Source organism: Mus caroli, unplaced genomic scaffold, assembly GCF_978045245.1.
Source record: "Mus caroli unplaced genomic scaffold, Mus_caroli_1 scaffold_13, whole genome shotgun sequence".
NCBI classification, from domain to species: Eukaryota; Metazoa; Chordata; class Mammalia; order Rodentia; family Muridae; genus Mus; species Mus caroli.
The window spans coordinates 68441928-68458424 of record NW_028227268.1 but is presented as its reverse complement, the minus strand read 5'-3'; the positions used below and the strand labels follow the sequence as shown (position 1 = coordinate 68458424).

Sequence of the window (16497 nt, the reverse complement as noted above, 5' to 3'; positions counted from 1 at the left end):
CCCAAAAGTACCCCATACCCTCCCCCCAACTTCCCTACCCACCCATTCCCATTTTTTTGGCCCTGGCGTTCCCCTGTACTGGGGCATATAAAGTTTATGTGTCCAATGGGCCTCTCTTTCCAGTGATGGCCGACTAGGCCGTCTTTAGATACATATGCAGCTAGAGTCAAGAGCTCCGGGGTTCTGGTTAGTACATCATGTTGTTCCAACAATAGGGTTGCAGATCCCTTTAGCTCCTTGGGAACTTTCTCTAGCTCCTCCATTGGGAGCCCTGTGATCCATCCAATAGCTGACTGTGACCATCCACTCCTGTGTTTGTTAGGCCCCGGGGCCAGTATATTTTTATATATTGTCTGTCATTATAAAGATAGAATATTGTTAAATAACCACTGTTTTTAGACTTGTGCTTTAAACATCCGCACAGACACTATATTTTACGAATTCCAATTACCTATGAGTGTATACCTTCTTTGTATAGCTATTTTTATTGAAGCTCGTTTATCTTACTGCAGATGTGTGTGTATATATTTCTCTTATTTTTATCTTTATTAATGTGTTTTTAATCAAAAAATAGCCTCAGAAACCCATAAACATTTAGTAAAAATAGTAAATTTTTAGTAAAACCAGTTAACTAGTTGATTTAGCAAATCTTGAGCTATACATCACTTTAGTTATCCCTAATTTACTGACTGATGTTACCAGTAGAATTAAGAAAAAGAAAATTCTAGCCTAAAAGTAATAAACAAAAGGGTGTTTGCAAAGCTGTTAGATCAAAGTACAGCACTAAACTGCACCAGCAGTCAAGTGACATCTCCAGCTAGGCAAATCAGATAGATGCTACAGCTTTGTTTGAACCTTTGTGGTTTCCTGGTTCTCTGAGTGTTTTGAATGGTATCTTTCAATATACCAGTATATATATATGTGACGGTAAATATACATACAGTTTATAAATGTGTATGTGTACACATATAACCTACTAAATTAACTGGGTTTTTATAAAATATTTTTATTTGATATCTCTTTTGCCTGCATATACGTCTGTGCATCATGTGTGTGCAATGCTTTGGAGGTTAGATATGGGTGTCAGGTCCTACGTTGATTAACAAGTAGAATACTGAATTAACAAAATTTGGATGTTAAAGTAAGCATCATTGATCTTTATACTGAGATTTGTGTTTTCTTACAGAACAGTTACTTGAGTTCATGCACCAGCTGCCTGCCTTTGCGAACATGACCATGTCTGTAAGGAGAGAGCTCTGCTCAGTTATGGTTTTTGAAGTAGTAGAGCAGGCTGGGGCTGTTATTCTTGAAGATGGGCAAGAGGTAGGTCAGCAGATTATTAAATTAATTTCTCTAAGCTTGTATAAATTGAAGCTTTTTAGTTTAAATTATTTGGGTGACTACTTGGCTGGGGTGATTAATTTTTGAAGCGGTAAGTTGTGTTGTTGTTGCTTTACTCTTTTTAGACTGTTGTTTTCCTGGCACAAGACTTTATGTAAAATCAGGATTCAATCAATAATTGAACCATTTTTAATACTAAAATTAATTAGACTCTTTTAAAGAATTCTTCATTGTCAATTTGTGTGCGTGCGTGCATACACATATCCGTATGCTTATGCAGGAGGGCAAGGTATTGATGCTGATGCCTGCCTCCTAGTGGATATGATAAGGCTGTAGCATGGTGGTTCTCAATCTTTCTAATGCTGTGACCCTTTAATACAGTTCCTCATTTTGTGGTGACGCCCAACCATAAAATTATCTCATTGCTACTTCGTCACTGTAATTTTGCTTCTGGTACAAATTGTAATGCAAATATCTGTGTTTTCCAATGGTCTTGGGCAACCCCTGTAAGAGGATCGCAACCCACAAATTAGGAACCACTGCTGTAGTGAGACTGGGAAACACTACTGTAAGGTTGCTGAGAAGTGTTTTACCATTTTTTTTTAACATTTCTGAAATTCATTTAGAAATTCTCTGTATTCACAGTCTCTAATCTGTTCTACTTACTAGTGTCTCTCCTTAGAACAGAATAAACTCAAGAGTTATATCAAAAGATATTCATTACATATTTGTAATAGAAATAACTGAGGATACCAAACTATGGTTTAAAAACAAGCAATAGCTAACCAAATGAATACATAACCATGGGATAAAAGAGTAGAGTATTCTTAGTAGTTCTTTGTGTTGTCCAAACTTGTCCAAGCATACTGGACAAGTGATGTCCCACTGAGCTGTGTACTCTGCAAGCTCACATTTTTTTTAACTACTAGAAATTCTTTCAGGGACAGATGTCTTCTCCAGCTTTATTTGCATGTTTTGCATATCAAATAATATACACATCCCAGGAAGTTGGAGGAGACAGATGAGGTTGGGTTTTTTTTTTTTTTTTTTTTTTTGGTTTTTTTTTTTTTGTGGGGGGGGGGTATCTTTAAAGACAAGATAGGGACTGGAGAGATAGCTGAGTTGGTAAAGTATTTGCCAACAAGTGTGAGGACCCGAGTTTGGTCCCTAGAAGCTGCAACAAAAGCTAGATATGATGACATGCACCTGTAAACCTAGCATCTTGCTCCGTGCAAGATCCCTGGGGCTCATTGGTCAACCAGTCCAGTCTGTTTGGCAAGCCTAAGGCCAACAAGACCCTTTCTAAAAGAATCACATAGATGGTATCTGCAGACAGACAGCCAAGGTTGTCCTCTAGCCTCCAAATTAGTATGTTCACATATATACATATGTGTACCTGCACCCACATGTACACAAGCAAAAATAAACCAAGGTGGACAGCACCTGAGGTTGGCCTCTGATCACCACATGCACGCACTTGTCCACCTACATATACTCAAGCAGAATAATCTCAATATATTCAAAAGCTTAAAATAATATACAAATGCAGCCAATAAATAAAAGCTGTTTAGACAGTGGGATTTTAATGAGCTTTTCTTTTCCACGAGTTTTTATGTTTTCTGAGTCTCTGTTAGCAAAAATGTATTGTCTGGTTGGGCAAGGTGCACACCTTTAATCCCAGTACCAGGGAAAGCAAGCAAATAGATCTCTATGTCTTAGAGGCTAGCCTGGACTATATTAGCAAGTTCCAGGATACCCATAACTACATAGAGAACTTGTCTCAAAAAAACCAAACACAATAACAAAAAATGTATCGTCTGTCAACTTCCTACCAGATATTTCTGTAAGAAGGAATATGGTGGTTGGGAAAACACATAGCCCCATTCTCTGTAGTTTATATAATCTATAAATTCTATCTATAAATCCTACTGTATTCTTATAATCAGTAACAAAAAAAAGGACTTTATAAAGGTCTTTTTGTTACCTAGTTACTACTCAGAATGCATCAGAAATGTTGAAAGTTTAATCTAATGTGGAGGAATGGCTATTAAAGAATAAATGATCTTTCACTAATACACAGATACAGCTGTGGGGGCTGGAGAGATGGCTCACCAGTCAAGAGCATCTACTGTTCTTCTTGAGTACCTGGGTTCAATTCCCAGCACCTACATGGCAGCTTAGAGCTGTCTGTAACTCCAGTTCCAGGGGACCTGACACCCTCACATAGACCCAAATGTAGGCAAAACACCAGTGTATATAAAAACAAATAAATAAATCTTAAAAAACAATAATACAGCTTTGGGCTGGATAGGTGGCAGTTTCAGGGGATCCAACAGTCATACACATGATACACTTAAATCCATAGAGGTAAGGCATTCATACACATAAACTAAATTAAATCTGTAACATTAGAAATGTGTACATGCATACATGTCATCTCCCCAGCCGGCAATATGGTTCTGTGGGTAAAGGAGCTTGCCACTAAGCCTGACCTCTCTTTCAATTCATGGTACTCACATAGCAGGAGAGAAACAATTCCTACTTTTTATCCTTCAGCCTTCACACAAACATTGTAGCAACATGTTTCAGCACACACACCAAAAATAAATCTCCCTCATGTTAAACAATTTCATATAAATGAAGAATTGTTTTTAATATTAGCACAAATTTATAACATAATATATATAATATAGAATTTGTTAGCTGTGTATTAAAATTCAGGCTTTGCTAGTTTTTATCACTAGAATGATTATATGTTGGACACTGTTCTAACAGTATTTGGTCTTTATTAAGTTGGCAATCTACTTTAGGAGTTCTATATTACTTTTAAAAAAACAAAAACAAGAAAACAATTGTTTAGCAATAAACTGTGGCCTGGGGACATTATATAACTTGGTGAAAATCACTGTGCTGCTCAGTGGCAGGGCCTGGAATTTAGGAATTTGTGCTCCTAATAGATGGCTTAGCAGTTGAGAGCCCTGGGTCTTCTTAACGGAGATAGGGAGCACCTCGCAATTGTCTGTAAGTTCAGTTTTAGGGAGTATGAAGCACTTATCTGGAGACCTAGGGCACACATATTGTGCACATACATTTACTCATGCACGTAAAATAAATTGTCTTTAAAGTAAGAATTATTCTCTTAAACAGTACAGTATTTTGCCTTGGCGAAATTGGCCGATTATGAAATTCCTTTGGTGACTAAAAGAAGAAAGTGAAAGAAACCAGTAGTTTTGGATAGACAAGACATAGGATATTGTTGAATAATTACTGAATAATAGAGCCAGGTCTCATTTTACATGTTTTTTTTTTTTAATTGTTGTTCAAAGTTAACTTATAACTATCCTTTTAAAAAGATTGTAACACCTTTCTTTTCCTCTAGCTTGACTCATGGTATGTCATTTTAAATGGCACTGTAGAAATTAGTCATCCAGATGGGAAAATTGAAAATCTCTTCATGGGAAATAGTTTTGGGATTGTCCCAACGCTGGATAAGCAGCACATGCATGGAACTGTCAGGACCAAAGTCGTTGATTGTCAGGTACGCCTGCTCTGCTCGATGCTCTCTCCTCCTTAGAGATGAAAATGGCGGAGCTGCTTTTCTCTTTCTTGCTCAAAATTAAACAGCATTAGTTGAGAATTAGGATTTTCTATAGCCTGCAATTGACAAGAAAAAGTAGATTTTATATTTTTCTCAAATTTTGTTGAATTGAGCAAAGTATAAATTTTTAAGAGAATGTTTCAAATAAATGTTGGTTTGTTTGAGCATTCAAACTCTTATTATCCAGTTCAGGCTCTTTCTGTTTTCAAAAAAGGAAGGAAATGGGAACTTGTGAGTTGTTTGTTTCTAACTTACTCCTGCTTCGTGATTTCTTTGCATAGTGTCTGTTTGAGAGAAGTGGATGTTCACTTCTCCTTTTAGAGCAGAATTCAGAAGATTCCACTTTGGTCTCTCTGTGTGAATTGTTTACCTTGATTTTTGTTTAGAGTTAACGAAATTAAATGAGAAAGAGCTGATGCCGCTTGATTTCTTGCCGTTGTGCTCTGCCTTGGTGCATAGTGATGTGTTTATGTACTATAGGTTCCTTAACTGTCCCCATATTATTCTTGGACAGTTTGTCTGCATAGCCCAACAAGACTATTGGAGAATTTTAAATCATGTGGAAAAAAATACCCACAAAGTTGAGGAAGAGGGAGAGATTGTCATGGTACATGAGCACCGTGAACTAGACCGGAGCGGAACCAGGAAAGGACACATTGTAATCAAGGTGGGTGTTTTTACTGTTTGTTCTAGAAACTTCATTCAGATCTTTCATCTTGCTTTAAAAATAGGCCTTAGACCACTTTTATGAGTAATGTAAAATTCTTCACTAGCTTGTTGATGTCTAGTTGGTTCTTACACACCTGAATGATAAGGGGTAATTATTGCCATTTAGTATCCAAATTGATATAATATTATTTTAGATTATACTGATCAAATCTTATCTTTTTACATATGTAAGACCTTGATAGTGGGTGTTAGCAAGAAGAAAGCAAGCAGTTTTAGTGGGGAGACAGGAAAAGGAAATTTAAAGACTAGCCACAAACACAGAGTCGACAGTGAAGGTGCAGAGCTCTTGTTAGCTTGAAATGAGCTGTGGCTTCTCTGAACCTTTCTTTAAATTGAAAACGGAAGAGATACAGGAAGTAAAGTTACGACTGAGTGAGGAAAATCTGGAGTTTTAGTATTATTACACTCAACACAGCAATCTCTGTATTCCCTTCTCTTTATCTCCAATATTCTTTGTCATTCTTGTCTCTATGAAGACCCCTAGATATAAAGTAAGTCAAGTATAATCGAAACTAAAATACATGTTTCTCTTTTTAAGCTAGCCTTATTTGCAAAATATGTCATTATTAATTGGCAGATGGACAACTTAATAGCATAGAGAGGAAATACAAGTGATGCCATGTCAGTTTTTTCCTGGGAATTGAATTCTTAGTACTGTCTCTTAGTATAAGTTTTGTGTGCAGAAAAGGTGAGTATGGCTGGGTATGGTGGTTACACACCTGAATCATTCCTACACTAAGAAGATAGAGGCAAGAGAATCCTGAGTCCAAGAGTAGCTTCAGCTGTATAAAGCAAGTTCAAGGCCATACTCAGCTATATGAAATTGCCCCCCCCCCCCAAAAAAAAAGAGTAACAAAAGGAAAACATAAATAGAATACATAGACTAATTTATATTATCATTTTGTCTTTGGCAAAGACCCCTGTATTTTAATAATTTAAAACTTATAGAAAAGTTTAAGAAATAAAGTAGGGAGATGGCTCAGTTTAGTTAGGGCTTGTCAGACAAATGCAAATATAGGGACCTGGAGTCTGTCAGAACTCATAAAAAAAAATCTGGGCACATTGATGTGTGCCTGTAATTGAAGCAGTGGGGAAGCAGAGATGGAAGGATCCCATTATCTTTGTGACTAGCCAGCCTAGCTGAATTTGTGAGTTAGGGGTTTGGTCTGAGACTCTGTCTTAAAACATGGTGGAGAATATTTGAGTAAGATATCCAAAATTGACCTTTGGCCCACACATACCCATGTACACATGAACAAAAAGAAGTTTCAAGAACAATACAGACAGCTCTAAGTTGCATCGGCCCCTTTTTCATCAGTCTTCTTTTGAATTGTTTGAGATATTTTACAAATACAATGTCTCACCATTCCTAAAGCAAGAGTTTTCTTACATAAACACCATAGAGTTCCCCAATAATGGAAGGACACATTGTTAAGATAATACAGTCAATTTGAGGTCCCTAGTAAATTCTCACTAGTGGTTCCAGTAATTTATTTCTTGTCTGGATTCTCATCTAAGAACGTAGTTGTATTTCATTGTCATGCCACTTTGGACCACTCCAGTTGCTTGATCTTCTTTTGTTATTCATATCCCCAGCAGACTTAAAGAATCTTATATCCTGTCACGTTTACCCATGGCCAAACTACACTCATGTTTTCCATAAAGGAATTTCACTATGATTAACACTGCTCTGTGTTGTTTGGTGCAGTGTTGACACTTTCCTCTAGGGAAGCTAATATGATGACCTACGTCCATATGTGAGGATTTTTTTTCTGTGACGTCACCATTTATGACACTTCATAATTGATGAGTAGCTGATGAAGAGATGTTCTGAGATGACTCAGCATATTGCCTCTAGTTTGTGGATAGTAACAACTAGGTCCCACCTGTTTTTTATATTATTTTTTATTATTCCTGTTGAAAACACTGTTTTACTGATCCTATACTTTCTCCGATTGTCATTCTTTATGTTTGATATGGCCTTGGTGTTGCACTCCCTTGGCATCAGTATTATCCAGATGCTCTACAGGTTGACTCATTTGTAGTCTTCTGAAATGCCCTCATCATTCTTTGAGCATTTTCTAGTTTTCTGACAATCAGTAAGGATTATCATGAACTTCTTTTTTGTTCCTACTCTGGAATCAGCCATTTCTCCAGAAAGTTCTTGATCTTTCCAGTAGAGAATAGCATTTATAAGCCAGGATCTGGAAATTTACTATATTGTATATTTGTGGCCCCTCGTGAGTCAGAGCTAGAAAAACAGGTATTTATGTTCATTATCAATGTACGTCTACAGCTGTCTCTGTTTGCATTCTGTAACCATGAGTTTATATGCCATTTAACAGGTCTAAAACTATCCTACAGGCTTTTTTCTAATGTTTTATTTCCATATTTATTGATTTTCTTGCTTATTTGCTGATTTTAACCAGTCTCTACCATTCTAGAATAACAGTGCCAACCATGTCTTATGCCTTTCTCCAAGTGAAAAGCATCCAGAGCGTGATTCTCTCCAAGTGTCAGACTTCTTGGTTGTTAGGGTAGACATTGGAGACATACTTTCCCATAATAATGTCCTCTTCTTCAAATTTTTGAATGTATAGCCCAGACTCTGTAGGAACTTTTATCTATCAGTTTAGACAAACAGAATAGTGTTCTTCCTTTAAAGTTGACCAGTTACCACACTCACTGTGTATACCCTAAGACCACATATAAGTTTCCTAGACCATGATTGGCATAAATAACAAACCCATTTTGATAATCCTAGACTTAGTATTTTTGAGAGTAAGAAATGCAGAGGAGTAACTATAAGTGGGGCCATAACTAGGCCATACGCTACTTATGTGACATCTTTCTTACTCCTGAATACCTTCAGGGAATGTGATTTATATACCTTGTTAACATTGAGTGCCCTTGGGGAATAAAAACTCTGAGCATTGTCAGTATTAATGTATGTTTACTATAGAGATGTTGGGATTATTTGTATGGTTGCAACAGATTAGAGTTTGAACTTAAGGGCCATGATTAGATTATTTAATTTTATATTAGTGTTTTGCTTGTGTGTGTGTCTGTGCATCATATATGTGTCATCTACAGAGATCAGAAAAGGGCATTGAATCCCCTGGTATTGGAATTAGAGATGGTGAGCTACCATGTGAGTGCTAGGAACCAAGCCAAGTACTCTTCATCACTGCATCATCTCTCCAGCCCCACAGTTGCTTTCTATATCTAACTGAATATTTGTTTTCTTTTTATGTATATTCTGTTTACCCCCTTTTGTAAAGGTAGCAAAGCAGGATTGCAAAGGCAGTATAGTTGGTAAAGTGCTTACCTTGCAAGCATGATGAATTTGATCCTCAGAACTTAGGAGGTTGGAGAGATGGGTCAGTTGGTAGTGTTTGCTGTGCAAGTGCAAGACTCTTATTTCAGTTTTCTTTTAAAAGACTAGTATGATGACAAGCAACTGCAATTCTTACATTGAGGGGGCAAAAACAAGGGTCCCTGGGGCTTACTAGCCAGACAGTCTAGCCAGTTTGTAAACCCCAACAAAATTTTTTTTCTCCAAAACAATAGAGTGTGTGTGTGTGTGTGTGTGTGTGTGTGTGTATAAATACATACAGACATATAGTAGAGAGCATTTGAGGAAGACACTGATGTAATTCTCTGGCCTAAGCCTCACCCTGCCAACCCATGATGGCTCATGCTTGTAAGACTCCCAGGCCAGTGAGACTCTTATCTCAAAAAATAAAGGAAAGTTCTTGAGGAACAATACTCAGGGTTGTCCTCTGGCCTCCACATGACACATACACCAAAGAAATAATTAGAAGACTTGCAAAGTCTAATACATTTTTAACATTGATTCAGAAACTCAATAGGAAATGTGTGAGTGTGTGTGTGTGTGTGTGCGCGCGCGCGCGCACTCACACGCATGTGAATTTTGAGGTAGACAAGCATTTAAAATCCTGAATGTACAAACAATATAGGATTTATTTAGTCATTTCACACACAGCAAAGCAGGAAGACTAGAAGAGTAAATACCTGTATATTATGCCTGTAGCCTGGGATAGAAGAATTAATTTGGATTTAAAGTGGAAGAAAGCTTACTTGCTTGCTTTCTTCTTTATTTCTGTTTGTTTCCTTTGCCCTGGGCAGTCATTACATGCCATATTGTAGCAGAAGTAATAGTAACAGCCTGTACAAGGAATAAGTCAGTACATTTCCTAGGTCCTATGATGGTGAGATTCCAGTAGAAAGTATAGCTGAACACATGCTATTGGGGACTTACCCCTCTACCATTATCTCAACTCTAAGCCTCTGGTTTCTACTAAATTACAATCTAAAGTCTACATAAGGAGAATGATGGGAAATAATGTGATACATTGAGTTTTGTTTTTTCTTAATCTTTTCTTTCCTTTGACTTTTAGGCAACACCTGAGCGTCTCATCATGCATTTGATAGAAGAACATTCTATTGTGGACCCAACATATATAGAAGATTTCCTCTTAACTTATAGGACATTTCTTGAAACTCCTTTGGATGTTGGGATCAAGCTTTTGGAATGGTTTAAGATTGACAGCTTAAGGGATAAGGTTGGTTTATAAATATAAAACAACTAACTTTAACCTTTAAATTTTATTAATGGACACTTTTGCACTTATAGATAAAGTGGGGGTTTTGTTGTTTTTGTGGAAAAAATAAGTTCACCTAAATAATTTAGTGAGTCGGTATAGATATGTGTTTGGTCATTTTCCTAACAAAAGAGCCTTGAGAAAAGTGGATATAAGCTACAGAAATCAGAAACTGAGGTAAGACAGTGATACAGCTAGTTGTAAACTCATGAACCATAGTAATAGTTTGTGCAGATGGATCAAGCATGAAGCTGGTTAGTGAGTTTTAAGTAATATTCCACGAATAAACTTTTCAAGAAGATGGGTTTTTTGTAAGTCTCAGGATAAGACCATCCAAGCTTTTCTGAGTTAGAGACTCTATAATCATCTAAAAAGTTTGTCAGCACTTAGTTTCTTTCCCATAATATATGGGAAATGTGTCTTTGGGTTATTTTTTTCACTGAGCATTGTTTGCTATTTTTTATAGATGATTTTAGCCTATTTTATGGGATATCTATACATTTAATGGAAAGACAACTCATCATATTGGTTGGAAATAAATTGTTTTCAGAAAGTAAAAACGGGGTCATAATTTCCTGGTATGCCTTCCTGAATTGCATGTTAGAGATAATGAATCATATGTGAGAAAACTGTGAATTTTACTATTTAGGAGACTAAACTGTCCAAAACTATAGCCTTTCCTTCCCCCTCACTACCACCCATGTTTTAGAATTGGATACAAGTACTTTAGCCCTGGAGAAAATAAAGGTGTACTTATGAAAAGAAAAGAAAAGAAAAGAAAAGAAACAAAACTTTATTTAGAAATAGCTAGATATATTTATGTAAAAGCATAAATTGGACCCTTTCCTACACCATATACAAAAATCCATTCAAAAGAGATCATCAGCGACATAAACAAAGGAACCAACATTAGTAACTGTATGAGGACACACATGCCTACAGTTCACTACCCAGCTGATGTAAGCCCAGTGTTGCAGGTTTGAGACCAGCAGTATGACTCAGTGGGTACAGATACTTGGTGCACAATCCAAACAACTCCACAACACACACACAGGTGAAAACACAGCACACAAACAGATGAAAACACAATACACACACACAGGTGAAAACACAACACACACACACAGGTGAAAACACAACACACACCCGGGTGAAAAGGGAGAACCAGCTGCACAGAGTTGTCCTCTGACCTTAATACATGTCACAGCACATGTCCCCCACACACGTATCATGAACATACACAGTAGTAATAATTGTAAACATTTTTAAGAACCAAAACTATAATGCCCTTAGACTAATTGACTTTAGTTCTGCAGATATAGCACCCAAAGCATAAGCAAAAAGAAAAAGAAAAAAGAAAAAAGACCAGATAAGCAGAACTTCCAATATTAAAAACTTTTTTTCCGTATCACAAAGCTCTATCAAGAAATCTAAGATAGGGAGATGGCTCAGTGATTAAAACAATTTTCTGGGCAAGGATGAGGATGGAAGTCTGGATCCCCAGAACCCATGCAAATGCCAGGTAATTAAGTTTTGTAGCCAACTTAAAATCTAAGCCTCAAAAGGTGGAGATGGGGCTTCCCAGTTCAAGCTAGCTTGCAAGCCTAGTCATATCAGCAAGATCTGGGTTTGATTGAGAGACCCTGACTTAGTGAATAAGGAAGAAAAGTGATAGAAGATGATTCCCAACATCAACCTCCAACCTGCACATCTATACCCCATACACATAGGTGAAAATGGAACAGGCAAAAAATTGCATAAAACAACACACAAATTACAAATCACAGATGTGAAAAGGACCTACTAACCAGAATAAAGAACTCTTTAAACTGAAGGACAGAAAGACAAGCAACAGACTGAAAAATGAACAAATGACTGGAATAAATACCTCTCTGAAGAAGATTCATAAATGGTTCACAAGCCTATGAAGATGTTTATTCTCATGGCACATATGAAAGTGCACTCAAAACCAAATGAAGTGTACCACTTTTCACCTACTAAGATGGCTTTTTTTAATAGGAGAAAGTGAAAACTCTTGGCTATAAGGACTAGACACATACACAGTATTGAAGATGGTAATATAAACTGTTGTACGATGGAAAACAATTTAGCAGCTCTCTAAAAGACTGAACACAGAGCAGACACATAACCCAAAAATTCTTCTAGGTATGTACCCAAAGAAACAAAATGGGTTTGCAAGCAAAAACTTAGACACAAATGTTCATTGCACTATTGATAATAGTTAGAAGGTGGCAACAACCCAAAATCATCAGGGATAAATGAATCATGTATGGCAGTAAAATAAATATGCATGGAATTGAAATGCTAAGTAAAAAAAAGTCATAAATAACTACATGTTACATGAGTCTATGTATATGAAATATCTGAAGTAGGAAAAATCCACAGAGACAGGAAAGCGTATCAGCATTAGCTTTCAGGGGCAAAAGGGTGCAGAATGAGACCACACTAATTAATGAATATGGATTCTTTTTTTGAAGTAAGAAAGCAGTGGTTCTCAGCCATCCTAATGCTGGGACCTTTAGTACAGTTCTTCATGCTCTGCTAACCCCAACCATCAAATGGTTTCTGTTGCTTATCCGTAACTGTAATTTTGCTATACTTAAGAATCGTAATGTAAATGTTTTTGGAGGTAGAGAGTTGCCAAAGGGGCCATGACCTACAAGTTGAGAACAGCTGTGATAAAGAATGTTCTAGAGCTTCACATAATGAGTGTGTGACGTTGTTGGATATACTAAATGCCAGTGAAGTGTGTGCTTTAAGACTGCTTAAAATGGTGACATTATGAATATTCTGTCACAAATTTTAGAGTGTGAATCATTACTGACTTTATTAGGCACAGTATTCAAATCCACTTCTATTTGTTAGTTAAAACTGTGTGTCGGCAGGTCCATGTACCACAGGAGCATCCTCTAGCTCCCTGCATTATATTTTGAGACAAGGTCTCAAGCTGGACTAGAAGCCACCAGCTGGCAGCTCCTTGGATTTTCCTATCTCCATCTCTCAGCACTGGACTTTCAGGTGTGTGCCACCACACTGTGGTTTGTACACAAATGCTAAGGATCTGAATTTAGATCCTTGTGCTTGCACAGCAAGCACTTTACACGCTGAGCCCTCTCTTCTAGCCCCATCTTCCTTGAATTCTTTTTTTTTTTTTTTTTTCACTTAACCCATAGAACAAAGTAAACTTAACATTTTGGAAACTTGACAGTATTTAGTGACTTTTTTTAGATATGTTTTTCTTCAAAATTTTGGTCAAGTACATTTTTAACACTTTTAGTGTTTGAAATGACTGCCTGCACTTGTGTTTAATACACTATGTGAAATACACATCTTAGTTTGTGTCTTCTTGCTGAACCAAAGGAAACATGCAGAGATTAAACTGCCTCTCTTGTTAGAACAAAAGAAGCTCAAGAGTAGCCAGAAGAGTAATGCATAACCATGTGCTTTCTCCTGTTTCCGCAGGTGACACGGATTGTACTCTTGTGGGTGAATAATCATTTTAATGATTTTGAAGGTGATCCTGCTATGACTCGATTTCTAGAAGAATTTGAAAGAAATTTGGAAGATACAGTAAGGCTCAAAAGAATTTGTTTTTATAATTCAGCATTCTCCCTACTCCCTCAGCAAGAACAGCAACTCAGAACAAGTTCTATCTTCTCCCATGTCTGTTGTAGCATGAGAATGTCTCACCAAAAAAAAAAAAAAGTTCCTTTTATGCTCATCATTGTTTTGGAATTCGCCTCTTGTTACAGTGTTCACTTCGACAGGTTACCAAAGCTTTATGCCTTAGATCTCTGTAGAAAATGGTAATCGCCAATTTAGGGCGATTGTGAAGACTACAGTGAGGTAATACCTGAAAACAGACTGGCACAGAGAAAATATTCAGGAGTGTAGTTCCCAGAGCAAGTGAATTGAGTTGAGCACAGAAGGAACAAAGTGTCAGCTCTGGTCCCTTTTTACCCCCAGTTCCTGTAGACTTTCCTGTAGCATATCTGCTCTGTGCAGAATGAGGAAGCATGAACAGAGATTGGGGAACTTGACTGATGGACCATAGAGGCACACTAACATCATTTAGCTCTTACAGTGCCAGTGTATGGCTATTTAAAGGACACTGGAAAGACATTGGAAATCAGGTTGAGTCATGGATTGCCCCCATCCCTATTCATTGAAATCTCCCTCTCAAAGATACTATGTATAAGTGTAGAATTTGATGGTGATCACTGCCCTGGAAGTAAAAAACTATAGCTTTTTATTAGAGCCATAGCATGTTCACAAACACATTATATTACCTTTTTGAGAATCATTGAATATTATTAAACTAGGGATAGAACTTCACGTTAGAATGTTACTGAGTTTAAAAAAGAGTTACATATTTTTTGAAGAGGTAGAAACTTGGATGTGTCTGAATATTAGGTAATAGGGAGTTCTTTTTAAAATAGAATTTTAGAAGATCCTGTTCTGTATAACAGCCAGGAGGTATGCAAGATAATACACTAAACTCAGAAGATTCGGGTAACTTTTCATTATCAAAAAGTCTTTAAAAACCCTGTTGAAATGTTCTTGAATGCTCTAGGGTGGAAGTACTCTCTCATCTTGTTTACCTCGCTCACAAGTTCTGTAGTTTGTAGGTTTTGGTTCTAATGCTAGCCATTGTAGAATATTTTAAGCCTGTAAGAATAGGTACATACATATATACTTTCATCTTTTCTGCTTCATAGAAAATGAATGGTCACCTCAGGTTATTGAATATTGCCTGTGCTGCGAAGGCTAAGTGGAGGCAAGTTGTACTGCAGAAGGCATCCCGTGAGTCCCCGCTGCACTTCTGCCTTACTGGGGGCAGTGAGAAGGGATTTGGAGTCTTTGTTGAAGAAGTAGAATCTGGTAGCAAAGCTGCTGACGCAGGACTGAAAAGGGGTGATCAGGTAAGTAAATAATCCCACACTTAAATAAGAACATTGATAAATAACCTGTTACTTTTGTCTCTTTGGGGGAGGGTAGTTTTTAGAGTGAGAGAGTGTGTCTATATCAGAGACAACGTAGAGTGTTTTCCTTAGGAGCTGCCTACTTTGTTTTTCCTTGACAGCTTCAGTGGCCTGGAACTTACCAAATTGGCTAGGGTATCTGCTCAGCAAGCTCCAGGGATCCACCTGTCTCTACCTTCCCAGCACCAGTAAATCAGGTCCTCACTTTCCAACTGAGCTATCTCTCCATCCCTAGTTTTAATGTGTAAATAGGGTTTATTTTCAGAATATTTATCATATATTCATTGCTTTTGATGGGAAATTTTATAATCATATGGTTGAAACCATGTATTCTACAGGGCTCAGTCAGTATAACCACCTTTGAATGGCCCTCCCTATTTTCTAAGGATTATGAAATTTATCCTTGGCAACTTTAGAACATTCCAGAAAAGATGCTCATGAATTAGCACCCTTACAAGTGTGATGGAATAGATGCTTCATAGTGCTTCCAATGTAAGTGACTGAAGATTAAGTGATATCAAATTAACTAATGTCCATATAGTCCCACAGCTTCATTTATAAGCAGAGTGAACTAAATGAAAAACCAGGAAAAACTGAGATATGGGAAGAATTGGGTGATAGCTCACTGGTTTGTTTGGATTTTGTTTGTTGTTGTTGTTGTTATTCTCTTTCGTTTTTGGTTTCTAGGCAGAGTCTCACTATGTCCTTGAAATCAGTATATAGTAGACCAGGCTGCCCGTTAACACACAGAGCTCCTCTGCCCCCGAGTACTGGGCATGGGCCAGTGTAATGTGCCATTATACCTGGTTGGCTTATTCTTTTTAGGAATTAAGTAGCTATTGTATAACCTAATTAAAAATGTAATATACTGTATCTTATGTATAAAGTGTAACTCCCAAGCTCACTTCAGTAATTCTAATTTTATTAATATAAACAGGAAAGTCTGAGAACCTGTTCTGATTTTTTTTTTTTTTTTGGTTGTTTTATTTTCAAGTACTGGAAATCAGATCACAGCTTTCCAATGTGAGACAAACACTTTACGACTAACTTACATCTTTGTCCCAGGAATCTGTGGGTTTTTAAAAAAAAACTGTGTAGATGATTTTCACATACACCAGAGTTGTTTTCTTGTTGATCTTCAGCTCATATACAGAATAGCCAGCATTTGGCAGTGTCTAAAAATAGACATGTGCCCCCTTTG

General features: G+C 37.1%; 1 protein-coding gene across 8 annotated transcripts in view; it reads left to right on the top strand.

Moving 5' to 3' along the window:
• Rapgef6 (Rap guanine nucleotide exchange factor 6) overlaps window positions 1–16497 on the top strand; it is a 177236-nt gene that overhangs the window by 101487 nt on the left and 59252 nt on the right. For all 8 annotated transcript variants that reach the window (XM_029483210.2, XM_029483211.2, XM_029483209.2 and 5 more), the window contains 6 exons: window positions 1187–1323; window positions 4721–4879; window positions 5454–5606; window positions 10090–10254; window positions 13777–13884; window positions 15033–15236. In XM_029483210.2, the coding sequence (XP_029339070.1) occupies window positions 1187–1323; window positions 4721–4879; window positions 5454–5606; window positions 10090–10254; window positions 13777–13884; window positions 15033–15236 (926 nt within the window). The remainder of the gene's footprint in view (window positions 1–1186; window positions 1324–4720; window positions 4880–5453; window positions 5607–10089; window positions 10255–13776; window positions 13885–15032; window positions 15237–16497) is intronic.